The sequence below is a fragment of the Triticum urartu genome, chromosome 1A (genome assembly GCF_056163025.1).
Source record: "Triticum urartu cultivar PI428250 chromosome 1A, HENAU_Tu73, whole genome shotgun sequence".
Taxonomy (NCBI): domain Eukaryota; kingdom Viridiplantae; phylum Streptophyta; class Magnoliopsida; order Poales; family Poaceae; genus Triticum; species Triticum urartu.
The window spans coordinates 33,537,748-33,555,150 of NC_141873.1; the positions used below are offsets into that span (position 1 = coordinate 33,537,748).

The 17,403-nt window shown below is 42.0% G+C and overlaps 1 protein-coding gene, 1 long non-coding RNA gene and 1 pseudogene across 6 annotated transcripts in view; all 3 read left to right on the forward strand.

The window, feature by feature from the left end:
• Positions 1-2,397: 2,397 nt before the first annotated feature.
• Positions 2,398-8,292, forward strand: LOC125544420 (uncharacterized). Of its 3 annotated transcripts, XR_007299454.2 has the most exons (4): positions 2,398-2,846; positions 3,116-4,442; positions 4,532-4,668; positions 5,101-5,640. It is a non-coding gene; the product is annotated as an uncharacterized LOC125544420 (long non-coding RNA). The 3 variants fall into 3 exon arrangements; XR_015617724.1 differs by lacking the exon at positions 5,101-5,640 and adding an exon at positions 6,662-8,292 and having other exon boundaries at positions 3,116-4,668; XR_007299451.2 differs by having other exon boundaries at positions 3,116-4,668.
• A 4,164-nt stretch (positions 8,293-12,456) lies between these two features.
• The window catches only part of LOC125531231 (uncharacterized), a 144,188-nt gene continuing 139,241 nt past the window's right edge, over positions 12,457-17,403 (forward strand). For both annotated transcript variants that reach the window (XM_087545487.1, XM_087545493.1), the window contains exon 1: positions 12,457-12,635. In XM_087545487.1, coding sequence (XP_087401613.1) covers positions 12,563-12,635 — 73 coding nt within the window. In that variant the 5' untranslated portion in view covers positions 12,457-12,562. The remainder of the gene's footprint in view (positions 12,636-17,403) is intronic.
• LOC147988781 (uncharacterized) lies at positions 12,679-14,710 on the forward strand (annotated as a pseudogene). The gene is made up of 3 exons (XR_015615513.1): positions 12,679-12,738; positions 13,272-13,459; positions 14,129-14,710. The product of XR_015615513.1 is annotated as an uncharacterized LOC147988781 (transcript).

A 17,403-nucleotide genomic window follows, 5' to 3' on the forward strand; every position in this document is an offset into this window, starting at 1 on the left:
ATACATACACGGACGTTTTTTTTGCGATGGAAATAGGGTGTTTTATTTCAAACTCACAGAATTACAATCCTTAGCAACAAGTTCAGAAATAAAAGGAGGGGGTTGGTTAAGCCAACACGCAGTGCTATCCCCAGATCTACCATAATTTGCTAAGCAATGTGTAACTTTGTTTTCATCACGAGAAACTTTAACACGAACAAACACCCTATTCTCCAGTAAACCTTTGATTTCTGCCAAGAGATGACCATATGCTGATCTGTCCAGTGAATCATTGGATAGTGCTGACAAATCTGCCAAACAATCAAATTATAGCTGAACTGGTCGATTCAACCGTTGAATTGCGAGACTTACTCCTTCCATAATCGCAGGAGCCGGCCAAGGAAGGCATGGCAATGATGACCGAGTTTTTTCAATCACTGGTTCCATCAAGATTGGAGCTTTACCTTTGATCACCTCTTCCACACCCATACAGCCTAATTGTAGCAAAGAGTTAAGATAGCTGCATAGATAATCACAAGACACCTCCGTCGGTGGAATAGGTTTGGCATGCATGACTTCATTACGTAAATGCCAAACCCTCCAGAGCACCATAATGATCATGTCCCGGACATTGCTCTGCTGACCAGCAAGCAAGTGAAGAAACCATTCATCACCCGTACATGCAATATCATACCTGTTTGGCAATGGCCAACGGTCCTTCATTGCGTCCCATAAGCTTGCAGTAAAAAATAATAATAAATCTAAGTGCAGTCCAGCGTGATCCGGAAATGTCACCAGGTACGTATCCACGTTAGGAAGGGACGAGATGCTAAATTTTGTGCCTGCAGGTGATGGTTGGTGCCGGAGGCACTTCTCCAAATGGCGCTGTCCAAGGCACCCACTGACGGTGTCGAAGGTTTTTTTTTTTGCATGGGTGTTGAGGGTTTTGCGGCAGGACCTCAAGGAGTGAGGAATGAACGTGGACATCCCATTGGAAACTACAAGCTGTGCCAAACTTCGGGTCTTCCGGCGGCGTGTCACTCGTGGGATCTTACCAGGTGAATGCACCTTGAAGCGATTGTATATCATGTAATTTTGCCGACGAAATGTTTGTATAGCTATGGAGGAGGATCTTCAACATGTATTGAAACACTTTTGCATGCAAATGTTTGGAGGTAAGGTGTCGCCTTGGTTTGATTTTCGTCTAACAAAAGGCTTCATCTCGACACTTGGGCCAAAGACACACTTTTGTTACCGGTGATTCTCGAATCAGGATCAAGCTAAAATGTTTACCGTTATGTGGGCTACCTGGCACTCCCGTAGCCGATGGACACATGATCACGAAAGTTCTGTTTCGACAAACTCAATGTGACTATCTAGCTAGAGAAAGCCTTCCTCTCAAGTGACTCAAAAAGAGCAGTCAACCCGAGAGGGAGGTACGGAGACCGATACCAATACCTCGATAAGTGAAGAATGGATGTGGACATCCCTTTGGAAGTCGGAAGATGTGCCGGAAGTTGGGGTTTTCTTCTGGCGAGTGATTCGGGTGATCTGTCGCAAGTCTTCATCGAGACTCTTGGGCGTAAAACTTATTTTGTGACTAGCGCCTGTCAGACCGTGATCATGCGGAAATGGTTAACATGATATCTGGCACTCTTGTAGGTGACGGAACGGACACATGCATGATAATGAATCTTTTGAACCTGCGAACTCATTGTGACTGACTAGAGAAGCCTTTTGCTCAGTTTAAAATTCCGATGAAGCATGCTCTACTCTACTCTTACCGGTGGATCTCGAGAACCCAAAGCGTGGATCAGACCGACAAAGCTCGGAAAATCGGTTTTTACATCCTTGTTGTTGTTTCTTGACAAGTTGAGGTCTATGGAAGAGGATTTGAACTTGGGAAGGAAATAAAAAAAGACTTGATCGCTGAACTGAGAGGAGGCGTGGCGCCGTAGGATGCGTGCGTTTCCGTTGCATGGATGTGGGCCCCTCCCAGGCGAGGCGAGGCGAGGAGGCAGGTAGGGCATGTACAATGGTTGATAAGATAGTCTTATCTAAAGTCTTGCATTTAATTTAGAGATGACAAAAAAAACATGTCTTAGCCTTATCTTCAATAATTAGCTATTCCTAAAAACATGGTGACACATATTATGCTAAGAGATCATCTCTTGTCTTGTCTTAAATAAGAGAAAACAAGTAACGGTTTAGAAGGCGCGCTTGGAAATTCTCTGCGACCTAGGTGGTTATCTATTGGTTGTGGGATGGACTAAAAAATAGCATTCACACTACGCATGCATATCTCTACTCCTAATGGATGAATTGGTTGAATAGTCCCCCCGCTTTCAACCGGTTTATTTTCAACCGGTTTTTCTTCGTTCCCCCAATCCACCCACGCTGCCACGCAGGCCCCCCAAAAAAAACCACCCCGCAGAAAGACCTCTCCTGTCGATCCCCTCGATCCCCTCCAGGAGACGCCGCCGTCGTCCACCTCGATCCCCTTGAACACCCGCGCACATCAGCCCTCTTCGGTCTCCCCCACCCATAGCCGCTCTCTTCCCTGCCGGCGCCGCCCTCTTCCCCGCCCTCGAGTGGAGATGCTCCAGATCGAGTCGTGCAAGTCAGCGGGGCGGCGGCCAGATCCGCCCACGGCCACATCTCGCCCAGATGGATGGCGCCGGGAGAGGTAGATCGAGGGGGCGGGTACCGTGTGGGTCTTCTCTTTCGGGACGCTGCTCCGACCCGATACGGTGAGGAGGCATCCTCTATGCGCGGCAACGAGGGCGGCGGGTACCTTGTGGGTCTTCTCTTTTGGTCCATGATGCCTGATTGCTTCATCTTCGGCTGGATCGGGGTCCGACCACCCAGTAAGCTATGCCTCATCTTCCGTCTTCTTTTGTAAATTTTCTATGGTTCTTGGTCTGATTCTCTATAAAGAGCTCAAACTCGTCTTGAGTTTTTGGTTATGACCTGCCCTATTTTGGTGGTACGGATTATTGTACTACTGTCTTGAGTGGCAAATATTTGCTGAGATGGGATAATATGTATACTGTTTTTCTATTTCAAGACTTCATGTGATTTCTTTCTGGTCTATGTCAATTTATTTTTTTCTGAATAATTTACCAACACAATGCAGGTTGATGTGCATAGCACGTGTTAACAAAATCTCAATTATCTGCATGGTATATATATCTCTAATCATTGCCTTTTCCAGAATGAAGAGAAGGTATGAGAAAGATAATACTAATATTCCCTATACATTTGACATTTAACTTTTACCAGATTCTTGGATTCTTCAAAATCATGTCTATTAGTGTTTCTTCTATATATATGCATATAATGATAATTTCAAAAGGAAAGATCATGCATATATATAACACATTTGAATTGCCACTGATTTTTCGTCCCCCTTGTTGAATGATTCGTGCACGCATTTGTTTTGTTGGTCTTTTGCTGCATGTGGGGAGCGTAAACTGGGAGAACGTGTGCAGCAGGCATCGCTGCTGTGCTGGACGACTTTGTGCGAGGCCATGGCCATGGATGATGTGCTGTTGGAGAACGGCTCAGGGCTAAGGTAGTCGATGTGAATGACCACTGGGTATGTAATGGTTAAGTCCTCGTGAATTCCCACTCTGTTTTTTAGTCATGTGTAGTGTTGTTCAATTTGGGCAGGGCTTACATTCTCTCATAGGATCAGACCAAACAAGGTCTCATAAGCTTTGCCTTGTTTTGTTCGAAACATAAAAACAGCCATTATCGAGGAAAGAGTCATTCTCACATAGCGATTTGTTTGCCTCCTTCCAGAATTCCAATTGCTTTTGGATTCGTATGATGCAGCCTACATGTTCCCATCACCCAGTAAAGTATAGATATCCATTATTGCATCTCGGTTTATATTATGCATCCCTGCTGACAGTTTCATTGTTAAGTAGGAACGAAGATTACATTTATAAATGACATATGTATATAATTGTGTGCTGCATTCTTGCTGCTTCCAGTAGATGTACTATCTTTTCAGTGTTGACTTTTAAAGCATTTTTGCTGACAAGAAGCTTATCAGTCGTAATGTTCAGCACCTATATTACCTGATGGTCATGTAGTGCTATGGATTGGGGATTAAAGAAACTCGAGCATATTAATGTGGGAAATAGACATACAGTATGTTATAAAGGATAAGACAAGTAATTATTGGGCGTGAAAGATCAGGATGGAAGCATTTTTTTTGCTATCATATGAATTATTGAATACAATCTGGTATTCAACCCCTCAAAATTAGATTTAATTCATGCTCGTACACCATCACTCATACAATTAGATTTAATCTGTTACAAAGGCTACTCTATATCTTATTTTTCTTTCACAGCACATACATTATCAGTTATATGTTTGCCTGGGTAGGAAAGTAACAATCAATCCCTCAAAAATAAAAGGAAAGTAATGATCAAGACCTTAGATGGCTGACGGTAACTCCATTCGTTCTCTTCCTATTATTATTATTTTAGTTATTTTTCTATTCTCATGGGTAGGTTTCTTCTGTGTTGTTTTGCTTTAGTTTTGCTTTAGGGTTCTTCTGCTTCCACGTTGTATGGTGGTGAAGCTTCTTCACTTTCCCTAACCAGACGCTGCATGCTCTGCTCACTGAAGGTGCCCGCTGTTTGTGTTTGGATGTTGATGATGCTGTATGTCAAGGTATGTAGCAGCAGCTTTTGTTATCCTTTCCACACCAGCAAATGTCAGCATTTATCATGTGGGCAATTTTTTTGACTGTAGTATGAGTACAAGGTTCAGGGAAGTTCAGTCGTTTAGTATCTCACAGATTGTCTAGGCTATAAATTTAGGAGATGACTTGGAAGCTCAACATAGAAAATTATTTAGTCTAATGCAGATTACATATTAAACGCCTTTTCAAAGCAAGTATGGAAGAAAATGTGGTGAGCTCTCCATGAGAAAATTTAATATAACAGTTTCTTTGACTTGAAGGAATATTTGCAGATTTTAATCTATAGAAAGTTTGAGGGTACCATCTTTGTGAAATTGATGCTCTTTACGTCTATTAGTAATGGACACTTCTATCATTCTATATATCATTTTATGCACTTAACTGAGAAGGCTTTCTAATAGTTGAAGAGGCGCTCATGATTCCGAGCTCGGCTCTTCCTGATTAGCTCGTCACCACGCTCGCAACTGCGGAATCATAGGCGCGAAATGCTTTAGTGTGTCCGTCAAAGCCCGTGTCATCGAGCAGAAACTAGCCTCAACCAAATTGCACCTGTCATCGATGCACGGCGAGGGCACTCGGAATCTGGCGTTTGCTCCATTGCGAAGCATGCGATGTTGAGAGAAAAGAGGGAGACTGCACCGGAGGAAAGCGAAGCATGGTAGCAGGTCTGAAGATGAGAGCATGATGTTCTCTTTTAGCAAAGGATCCATGTGTCTATTTTTTCATCACGTTGTAACGCACGGGGACCTTTGATTTCATTTAGTTTTATGTTCTACTGTAGATAGGGAAATATGGACACTAAATATCCATTTCTTAGGTGTCAACCTGGTACATTAGGCTGTATAGTACATGGCAGAGTTCTTCCAGGTACTAATTCAGGTAATCTGATTCATGTCACTTTGCTTTAAGCATAGTTAACTAACAGCAAGGACATTGCCATATATGAATGTATGAACAAAAAAAGGAGGTACAGTAATGATTTCACATATGCCACTTCCCCTACAACCTATGTCGAGGGTACCTACTGTAATGATTTTGCATATGAACTTGCTAAAAATAGTACTGCTACCTTGAGTTTGTCAAAGAATAATGCCACTAAATTGCCAGCCATTTTGGATCTGTCATCTTTTTCCCCACTAGGGTGCTTCCTTAAAATTTACTACTTTAGAGACACGAGGATCCTCAAGTTAACACACTTGATTCTTACTGCTGCTTATGCATCCCTGAACTTCAGTTAAATTTATGATTATGTGGATATTTCCTATACTTTATCAAGTGTAGGGTTCTTAAAATAAGGACAGACATTTGTTTCACCTTTTGTAGTTCATCATAATAGCATATGATTTTTGAAAATGGCAAATTGCCAAGTACAGTTCTGAGGTGGAGAGTTACTTATGTATTTTTTTATTCATGAATGACATGATCAAGGAGTCAGGTGTGAAAATACTTTATAAATCAGGTGAGACAACATGCTAAAATTTTGTGGCGATTAGTGAAGGAAAGAACTATGTACTCTCCCCCACTTATGTTGTTGAAAATGGCAATCGCTTGATCTTTGATAGCATGCAGCTGCCTATCTACAAATCATAAATGAACAAATAAAACGTACTGATATATCCAAATGTTGTGTATCCTGCTTGTAGAGTTTGTTCCTATTTATCCTTTTTTTCATTTTTACATATGGGCATCTGGTGTTTGCGGCATCTCAAAGTTTACCTTTTTAAATTGATAGATTGTACATGTCGGAATTTTGTGTTGTGCCTCAAAGGTTGCCCTTTTACAAGTAATATACTGTGTATTTTGCTGATGCTTTGTTGCTGAGATATATTCTAAGTGATAATCATACATTTCATGTTTGCTCCTCTATCTTAGTAGAGGAATGAGAATATGGTTAAATCCTAAATATGATATTGTGCAGCATGACCAAAATATCACATCTTATTAATCCCTTTCTCTTGGCAGTGTGCTACATCTGGTCGCTCAAGGCCAAGGATGTGATGAAAGGCTTCTTGCTAAGTTTTTAGCTGTCTGATTCAAATCCATATAGCTTGCGAGATGATGGCATAGTATTATCTGACATTTTATCTGTACTTGATTAAATTTTAGAAACAACTGTTGGTTACTATTATTTGCGAATTCTACTTAATGCTTCACAATTTTTTAATAGTTTAGTTTGTGCTTGCTTAACTGTCTATCCGCATATATATACGATTCTTTTGAAATTTGTTCTTGATAATTTCTCAAAAACAAAATCTAGGTCGAAGCTATGCTAAAGACTAGGTGTTAATAATGGCCATCATTTATATGTTTGGAAACTACTAATAATCCACTTGATCATCTCAAGTAACAAACTGCTGACTAATTAGCTATGCATCGAGAAAAGCAGAAGTTGTTCATCTTAATAAAAATAATCCAAATTACCATATTTATTTATTTAAAAATGGTTATATCCTAACCCCATGTCATTTCCAACAAAGCAAATATCATTGCATTTTTTTCTATTGGTACTTTGGATAAGTGTGGGTGGACTTGATAATTGACACGAGGAAGCTGCTAAAAGCAGGGCCTCTAATCAATTTTCTAATTTTTTCTAATGGTTTCCTTCTCGTTTATCTGGTGGGAGTGTTGAAATATTTTCATGAGGAAAAAATACGATCCCCTTGCTCACTCATCGATGAGCATGAGGATGATAGTTGCAAACTCCATTGCTCGGGAGGATCGCGCACCGACGCCAAGTTCATAAATGGACTTGATCTACGTTCGGCAGTGTGTAGCTCAACAGGGACACTTCATTTCACATTGATGGAGGCAACGGGGCCTATGGCTATTCTTCGTGACTCATTTGGGGGCTTCGTTGTGAAAAGTGCCTGCAGCTACCGGCCTTCACTGCTCTTGATATTTGAATTTTTTGAAAACACACTTCGGTTGCTAAAAAGAATCTCAAATCAAATACATGAATACATACACACATTTGTAAGGCCAGGTAGAAATCTGAAAAAAATGTTATATTTTGGGAAATACAAAAAAGAGAATTCTAAGAGGAGTGACTCCCCTTTTGTCTTGTATACAGAAATTTGTTTTTTTATAGCCAAAAACAAAACTAGATTTCTACCAAAACTTGCCATGGGTATTCAAAATGTGTGTATGTATCTCCAGAAAAAAAATTCAACTTTTTTTGGAACTTCAAAGCACGAATTTCAAAATGTTTAAATATAGAGAGCACTGGAGCTCGCGTGCTGCAACCACGTTGCTTCATGCAGGTACAAGCGGTCAAGGTTGGACATTCCATCGATGGAAGTTGAAGCATTAATGATGGGCCTGAAGTTAGCAGAAAATTGGACATCCACTCCCTTGCGGTGGAGATATTCAATGAAAATTATTCAAGCCGTGAAGAACCCGTCAGAGTACCGCACTATAGGGGCAATTGTCACTTATGATTGCTGGAATTTGATGGCAAACTTTAGAAGGGCGAGGATGATGCACTGGGGGCGAGAAGCAAATGTATATTCTCATGAATTTGGTCGATTTTGTTTTATTGAGAGGTCCTGAGAGGTCTACGGGAACCACCCCCCTTATTTCCCGATTCCAGTCTTGTAAAGGACATGATAATCGTTTAAGCAAAGTTGTCAAACTTAAAGAAAAAGAATCTTCGACTGCTGAAAAACATTAATGATTTGCACATTTGTGCTTGATCATGAAGTGAAATGGACCACAAAGAGACATTTTAACCTGTTTTATTGAGAGGGCATGGGAGGTTTGGAGGGATCATCTTCCTTGGCCCATGATAATACAAAAGGTGTCGTTATATATATATATATATATGTTTGTTTTCACAGAGTATGAGAGAGATGGAGATGAATTATGTCGACGTCCAAAAAGAATAGTTTGAAGACCCTTGGATTTTTATGGCAGCGCACGGGCACCTTCCAAAGACAAGAGTCTTCGGGCGATGCCTTATGGCATTGCACATGCACCTAACATACTAAATTCATCTTTGCCCTTATTATTTGTTTGATTCATTTATATGCATGCATTGTAGCCCGTAGCAACGCACGGGCGTTCTACTAGTAAAAATAATATATCAAAGTACTGATTAGCTACTAGAAATAAATGCAATGCGTTATAAACCTTGTCTATTGTGAAAACGCACGTAAATTTAACTGTGTCTTCTAAACTATGACAAAGGAAGTACTAATTAACAGTTGGTTGCGTGCGTCATCGTGGCCAGAAAGAAGGGAACCCATTTCCGTTGCGGCAAGTGGGCTCCTCGATAATTACTCCGGCTTAATCACTCTCCTTCCCCCTTCCCTTGGTTAAATAAAGGAGTACTACACTTATTTACTTCAGTCGGTTAAAAGCGAGATACTGTAGGAAGAAATCCCGTGGACGGACGAGTTGTAGCTGCAACATGCAACACAGACGGATCACGCACGTCAACGTCCGTCCAAATTACACTACCCCGTGTACCTACTTAACGTGCCAATCCCTCAAAAACAAAAAAAAAACTTAACGTGCCAATGTCCCTTTTTTTTAGTTGGAAACGTGCCAATGTCCTCACGACCATAAAAGTGGTCTAAAAAATATTCACACATTATGAAAAATTGTGCACACACTTTCTAAACTAATGTTAGTATAACTAAACACAAGGTGTTTCGCGTATATTTTAAATAAAATGATCATGCTTTAATTCTTACGGGAGCCCCTAGGTTTCAACGGGGAATTCGTTCCGGGTATATATAGCCCAATACCAGCTCGGACCAAGGGTCAAATCCACTACACATCCTTTCCTCTTGGCCGCCGACTTTGTCCTCTTCTCTCTGATCTTCGAAGCATCCCCGTCTCTCCCCGAGCTCATCATGGTTCTGGCAACGCCGTGTCCATTCTTCCCGGACGTTGGGACCCATCCATTTCTCTTCGATCCTGATAAGCATCCTCGCTTCTCCCCCTCACGTGCACAGCGTGATGTCGCCTCTGCTCTCATGATTGTTGGGTGTATGACGCATCCTCTGCTCCTCAAGACTATTGGGTGTATGACGCCTTCTCTCCGATCTTGGTAAGCATCCCCTCCTCTCCCCCGCCCTTGCCAAGACCTGGCGATGTCACCTCCACTCCTCCTAGATAATGAGATCCAGCCGCTGCCATGAGAAACACTAGAGCTAGAAGCTGTTACAAGTAAAAATAAAAATAAGAAACCTCCATGCCAGAAATGTCTAGCATGTGAACAATGTATCAAGGCATGCTCAAGATACTCCTCCATAGCCAAACAAACATTGCATCTGCAATATTTTTTGATATGCGGTCACTTCAAGGTGCATACATCTGACAAATCCCACGAATCACTCGCCACCAGAATAACAAAACTTCCTGCATAGGTTGCATTTCCCAAAGGATGCCCGCATATGTTCCTCTCCATGAGGTCCCGTATCCGTCTCTCTCGCTCGAGCTAGTCGCTCTTTCTGAGTCACTGAAGCATGTCACACCATTTTAATAGAGTACACACCAGGCTTTTTCATGAGTGCAAGCTAAGAAATCTTCACTACCACCGTCACACAAGGGAATGTTAGATTAGAGATTGTCTCCATGCCAAATCTAGTTATAGTGTCAATCAGGTTGATAACTTTATCAATTGATGAAACTTGCAGCTTGAAAGAGAAGACACTGATACGGAACACGATATCCATTTGTCCCATGCACATGGATGGAGTTGCAGCTTTCCGTGATTTGTAGTTACTTCTTAGGCAGGTTTTGGGTGTCTCTAGCTTTGGCCATTCCTGCGGCGGTGGCGGCGGTGCTTATTGAAGACTTCTCCGGCGATGCGAAATTGTTAGTGTGTGGTGCCTGACCAATGAATAATGTATCCTGAAGTCTCCAAATCTCGATCGTGTCATCTGCAGCGGCGGAGATGCCTCAATGACGTATTTTCTTCTAGTTTGCAATGTTATCGTTTGCAGGGCATGTTCATGCAGCGGCGAGCATCAGCTCTCCTTTGCAATTTGATCTAGGGTGGAGTAATGCGGTATAGCTGCACGATTGCCTTGTGATCCGTGAAGTCGTTGATTCCTTGTGCGTTTACTAAAATGTAGTTCTCAAACTTACAGATTCGGTTTTGGAACTTAACCAATTTGTCATTCATCCCTATTAAGTTTTGTCAGTTGAATTATTTCAAAAATATTGTTTTATCCGTTGAAACTTGTGGAAGTTTTAAAAATTCGGCCTAACATATTTAAAATGGATCTTATTTGGAAGCCCTCATCACAGGCAACTCGAATTTGAATTTGAACTGTTGATTGAAAAGATATGAAACTTAATCTGAAAACGGATCTAATTATTTACAAATCCATTCACATTTGTAAATAGTACCATGCGAACGATTATGGGGAGATTTGGTGGGTCCTACCTCCCTTTGGCTTCTTCCTGCCTCGCTTTGCATCTTAAATGCGACTTCACTTTGCTCGCCGTCGCCGAATGCCACATCAATCACCGGCACTCCACAATTAATTAATTAATTAATTAATTAATTAATGCGAGCTCATCTTGAAGTTGAGCGGTTAGGATTCGGCTTCTTTGGAGGGATCCGCTTAGGTGTGGCCAACAGCAGTACTACTAGTACTACTCCCTGGGAACCTCCTTGAGTGTTTGAAGCCATTGAACCGTTTGAGGAGCCCTCGACCCCTTTGCTGTCATCAGACTTAACAGAATCATCGCCCTTTGTTGTCATCAGAGTTGATGCACCATCGAACAGATTTGGCATCGTTTCAGTTGCCGGTAAAAACTGAGCCGATGGCAGGCGATGGCGGTGTTCTGCATCATTACCTTGATGAAGGCATCGTCGTGTAATTTCTGTTGACCCACTTGTGCTGCTCCGGGGGAAACTCTAAGATCTGGTCTTCCAGATCGGACGATGACGGCACTGCGGTGTCGTTTCTCTCCTGGGAGCATCGTTTGTGGAGCAGCGCTGGAAGATAGAGGCAAGAGGTGGAGCGGCTTCGTCTTGCACGGAGCTTTGGTGGAGATGTCAAAGTCATACCTGGCCGGCAGGTGCTGCGCTGTGTCATGCCTATTCGGCAGGTGCTACGCACGACAGATCCTCCAGAATCTTCGCGTCTAGATGGACGAGCGTAGGGCGGTGGCGCCATGGTGGCGTCGAAGGATGGACGGACTGGCAAGGATGATTCGGATCTCTCTCCCGAAGATGGGTCAGCAGTTCGATGATGATGGCGCGGCTTCTAAAACGTGTGCATGTGGTGTACGCTTTAGGTCTGCTACACCGGCTTTAGTTCCGATACATTATGTGGATGGATTGACGACGACACCGGTTTAGATATGGGGAGTGAGAGCACTTCATATTATCAAGTTTCGTAGATGTGAGTGATGGCTTCGGGTGGCTTGATGTATGTTCTTGTTAGACCTTTGTTGAATAATAAATAAAGATGGTCGTATGCATCGATTGATGCAGAGGCCGGGGGTTTAACCTCCTTTTCAAAAACAAAAAAAGTCGTTAAAATTAAAAAAATATTCATTATTTTGAAATCGCAAACATTTTCCGAATTCAAGAAATGTTTTTGAATTCGGCGAACGTTTTTTGAATCCGTGATTCTAGGAATCAGAACTTTTCTCGAAATCTCGAAACAGTTGAGACTCTCTCTCTCCGAGAAAACAAAAAATGGGAGACGCGAAGCACACGCAACCGGGCCGGGCCTTGGGCCCTTTCATGTACTACCTCGAAAGAAAGAAAAAAGAAAAAAAAACAAGTCCCAATTCCCCACAGCCGCAACCGCGAGAAGAAATCCCTAACCTGTCCCGACCCAACTCGCCACCGCCGCCGCCGCCGCCGCGCCGTCGCCAAGGAACCCTAGCGTGTTGATGGCATCGACGGAGGAGCAAGTCTTCCTTGAATCGAGGAACCTGTCATATGACGGCGCCCACCACTTGGACAATTGGGATTACCCGGAAGACTTGTGGCTACGAAACCATTAAAAATGAGGAATTACTGGTGTTTTGTGGCTGTTGCATGGTTCACAATTAAAAAGAGTGTGAATGTAATAAAAAATCATGTTGCAGTCGCTAGAGAGTCTCGAGCGACCGTAGTAGGTCCTTTGCAAGATTTATAGTCAGATACATTTTGAATTTGGAACACAGGATAATGGGCGTTAGTAAGTTGAATGCACACGATCGTAGATTAGGTAGGAGGACAACATCTCTCGCCTAATTTGTTTGCCCTCTTCTGCTATGACATAGAACCGAAGAATTGGTTGGGCAGAGAAACTAAAATCAAGGCCATTATTTTGAATTGGAGGCATAGTTGCATTTATAACTTTTGTTTTTACAAGAGTGTTATTCTCACACTAGGGTAGCAGTGTATTTGTTTATTCGGGATAGGTCTCACACCTAGTAAAAGTTACATTTGTTTATTTATGTCTCTTGGAATGTTGCTAGTCCCACATGTGGGTAGTGCACAACTCCAACCTTTATAAGTAGGAAATATATCTAATTATCTATGTATATTTTTACCAACTTGCTTTTGTTTTCACTAAAATAATAACTTGCTTTTGTTCTCACTAAATAATTGCAGCCCCGTCAACTCTTGGAAAGCGCACACCAAGTTATATGCTACAATTATTCTGCATGCATCTATCAAGCTTTGAACCCTTGTATCCCATTAGTGTGTATGGAATATTTGCCATTCGGGATTACTTGGACCCGTGACGGAACTACGTCTTTAACCGTCCCAGGGATGACGCTGTCACGATTGAAAAGAAGGTAATTAAGACTTCCTTTCCTCCTGAAGATAGTATGCTTGTTTTTCTTTCGGAAATGGTTGATTGATGTATTATTAAAACACTGATATTTATGTCAGTTTGGTTCTTTGATTTGTCTCCTTCATTACTCGCATCTATTAAAAGATGTGTGAGAGGTCAGGTTAATTTGTTTCTCCATGTTCAAAAGGTCTGCTTTTATGTTGTTAAGCATTAGATAGATGATCACATCAAGCCATCAGACCAGTTCTCAAAATTGGATATGATTATACTTTTACCACCAACATACAAAACTGGTCATCTTGTTAATATACTTCAATATAGACACTTACTCTATTTCTTTGTCGTTTTTTATTACACATGTGCAATTAAGATGGTTATAACTCCCAATCAGCTAGATAGTAGAGGGGCATTAGGTAATTATTGTGAGGTCCCTAGTGGTAATCTAATCTGATATGTCATAAATGTTGAGCAATTGATAAAACGGACACAATTGCATTAACTTGCATGTCTTGGATATGTAAAAAAAAAAGCAACCTCAAGATGGGAGTATCACTCAATAGTTAATTTGAACATGTGCAAGTATATCTTACTGAGTTTGTTGTGTTGATACATGCTAATGTATGTGGAAGTGGATATCGCTTATTAGTTCTAACAAGCTGTTAAATCCTAGGGTTCCTTTGTCATACCACTTTGTAGCCCTTGTCGAGGAATGTATTTGTTGGATAAGGCTTTAGTAGAAGTTGATCTTTGGGTAAAGAAAGAAGGGGATGAATCAGATGACAAGCAACTACTTTCTGCATATGCTGAGATTGATGTACGGACTGAAGCTGATCTCATGCTTTATGAACGGATTTCTGGTGATAATTGCAATTTGGACTTGAAATATATAGTCCTTTCAGAAAGTGTTGAGGCTGTAATACAAGTATATGCAAAGGTCAGCCATCCTCACCATGTGTTGTTCACTGCTTTTAGCACCGAATATGATAACTATCCTCTTCGTGGGGTTGTGCTGTTTGATGACAAATTATTTGGTGAGGAAAAACTATTCAAGCATGTTGTCGCGGTGAAAGCAAATGAAGAACTGCATGTTTTTTTAGAAGTGAACGATTCAGTGTTCAAGTGGACTTTTCAAGATGAACATGTTGGAGCTGTTGTTTCTCCTGATGACTCAATCTTGGACTATGGCCATTTCTTCGTGAGGGTGTTGTTTGCTCCAAAGGATTGTCGGTTAAGCTCAGCTCCAACATTCTGACAGTGTCGCCATTGGCTGAAAGCCTGAAGCTCGTGCAAAAAAAGTGATGTTGCTTTTCCTGGTCTTGTAATTGCGTAACAGTTGAATTTATCTTTTTAAGCCCTCTTAGGCAGACATCAGAAGTATTATATTTTTATAGCCTTAAACCCGTGAAAACAAGTGAAACTGTTGACTTATGTGGTCCATCTTTGTAATATGACTGCTGGAAACCTGAACATGTTCAAGTCCATTTCCTCTATTATTTTCTCAGTGCCACTATTTTCCTTATAATTTGGATGAATCCTTGTTCAAATCAAGTGTTTATTATACTCGGCTTATTGAGCAGGTGTATTTGCTGATCAAATTTAAGTAAAACCCATCATATGTTTTTTCTTGAGCTTGCACAAGTTTCTCTTGTTTTCATGTGGTAATAAAGCAGAAGTTGAAATAGAACTGAAACCCATGAGTTTAATTACACCCATGGTACAAGAACCTGGAGCAATTTAACAGATTCATACACAATCTTGAAACCCCCCAAAAGTAAGGGAAATACTTTCTATCTATAGTCTGATGAAAGGCCGACGTCAGACCAACCCAATGCCGTTGATTCAATTAGAATCTGATGGTCACGTATTGATGCCACCGTGTGTCACGCTTGCATGTTCAATTTTCATCCCCTATCTCTCCTTGGGAGCTCTCTCAATCTCTGCTTGTAACCTATGCTTTCATGCTTAATAAAATTAGGAATGATTAACATACCACTTGCTAGTGTATGTAACTGTATGCTTCCATTCTTATTTCTTATTGCTTCAAAATTGTTATTGTGCTATCTTTCGGATGTTGCAGAAGCAAATTCTCTGGTCAATGGAAACAAAATTATACAATGCGGTGACCTTAACGTGTCTTCCTCTCCATGACGCCGAAAGATGGGAATTAAGTGCTTACGAGCCATTGTTCTATGTAAAGCATGTGTGGGGGAACATACCGCATAGCAGACAGAAGCAATGTCATAGGATATGTCATAGGATATAGAAAGCACAAACATGAGCATATGAAGCAGTGTAATATTTTTGCAACATGAAGGAAGCAAATGTATTGGTAGTCGAACACAAGTTATATGAGTAGATGAAGCACATAAATTTCAGCGACTTGAATGAAGTAAGATATCAGAAATGTAGATGAATGGGGCACAACCGCAGTTTGAGCGCATAGCAAGGTGGATATCATTACAACATACCATGTACTGAATAGATGAGAATACAAGATAAAGGCTTACACTCGCCACAAGCTACAACATAAATACAACAGTACATCAATACATAGCAATCATCATACAGAAGAGCAGGATCCGACTACGGATGAAATCAAACGAAAAAAGAAGAACGACATCCACCTACTAACCCCAGGCTCCCGACCCGGAACCTACCCCTTGGTCGAAGAAGATGAAGCAGAAGAACTCCAAACAAGCAAGCATCGCTCTCTCGTCAAATCATCGTATAACCTGTACCTGCAACTATTGTTGTAGTAATCTGCGAGTCACGAGGACTCAGCAATCCCATTACCATGGGTATCAAGACTAGCAAAGCTTAATTGACATGGAATGTGTCGTGGAATTGTCACGGCAGATGTCCTCTTGCAAGGACTTAGTCGTGGAGCCATCGCAACTAGAAAGCTTAAAGGGGTTAATCGGGACAAAGGACACGCGAGGTTTATACTAGTTCAGCCCCTTACGGTGAAGGAAGGCCTACGTCTAGTTGGGTTGGTATTGCTTGAGGTTTCGATGACCAGGGAGCGAGATACGCTATGCCTGGCTCTCGATGAGTTGTTTCTTGCCCTAAGCCGCCGGCGGTCGCCCCCTTATATACACGGGTTGACGCCCTGCGGCTTGCAGAGTCCCGGCCGGCTCATAAACAGTGTCCGGCTCGGTGACTAGTTACTTCTACCTTACAATACAAGTCATGCCATCATGGCGGTTTATCTCTATGGGCTTTAAGTCGCCTGTGGGCATTTAAACCCTTTACTGAACCGCCATCTTCATGTCTTGGTCTTGGGCTTCAGACGGGCTTCTCTTTGCGTAACCCGGCCCCTCCTGGGCGGCTTACATAATAGTTATATCCCCGACATTAGGCCCCAGATTGATTTGAACCGGTTCATGTCAATCTTTGAAAACCTTATAAACTGGCCTTTAGTCTTCTGTCTTGTGTGAAAATTGTAACCCGCCATGACGTCATCATCTGGATCCGGGTTAAATCATCGTGACGTCATCTTCAATAAAACTTATATTTTAATTCATCATATCTTCAACGGATCTCTGCCTTTACTGACCCTCCCGAAAATCGAGGCGTCGGGGCCGCTGGATAATGATGTCTTGATCTCCTCTTTTCTCGCGCCGTCTCAGTCGGCCCTCCTTATAAATAGGCGCGACCTAGGTCTTTTTCATTTCCTCCGGTCGTCTTCTTCCTCGCACTCCCTTTTCTGCGACTCGAGCTCCGCCGCCGTCGCCGCCGTCGAGCTCCTTGTCTTCACCAACTCAGGCCGCTGCATCGACCTGGATCTGACCAGAGAAACGCGATGAACCTCTGCCGCAGCTCCGCATCTGTAAGTCCCTTTTCCTTTCTGTCTTAGATCTGCATTATAGTGTTCATCGAGTTCGCCGGTGTTCATCACCGCCCACGGCGAACCCTTGATGTATTTCACCTCCGATGACCTGTTCA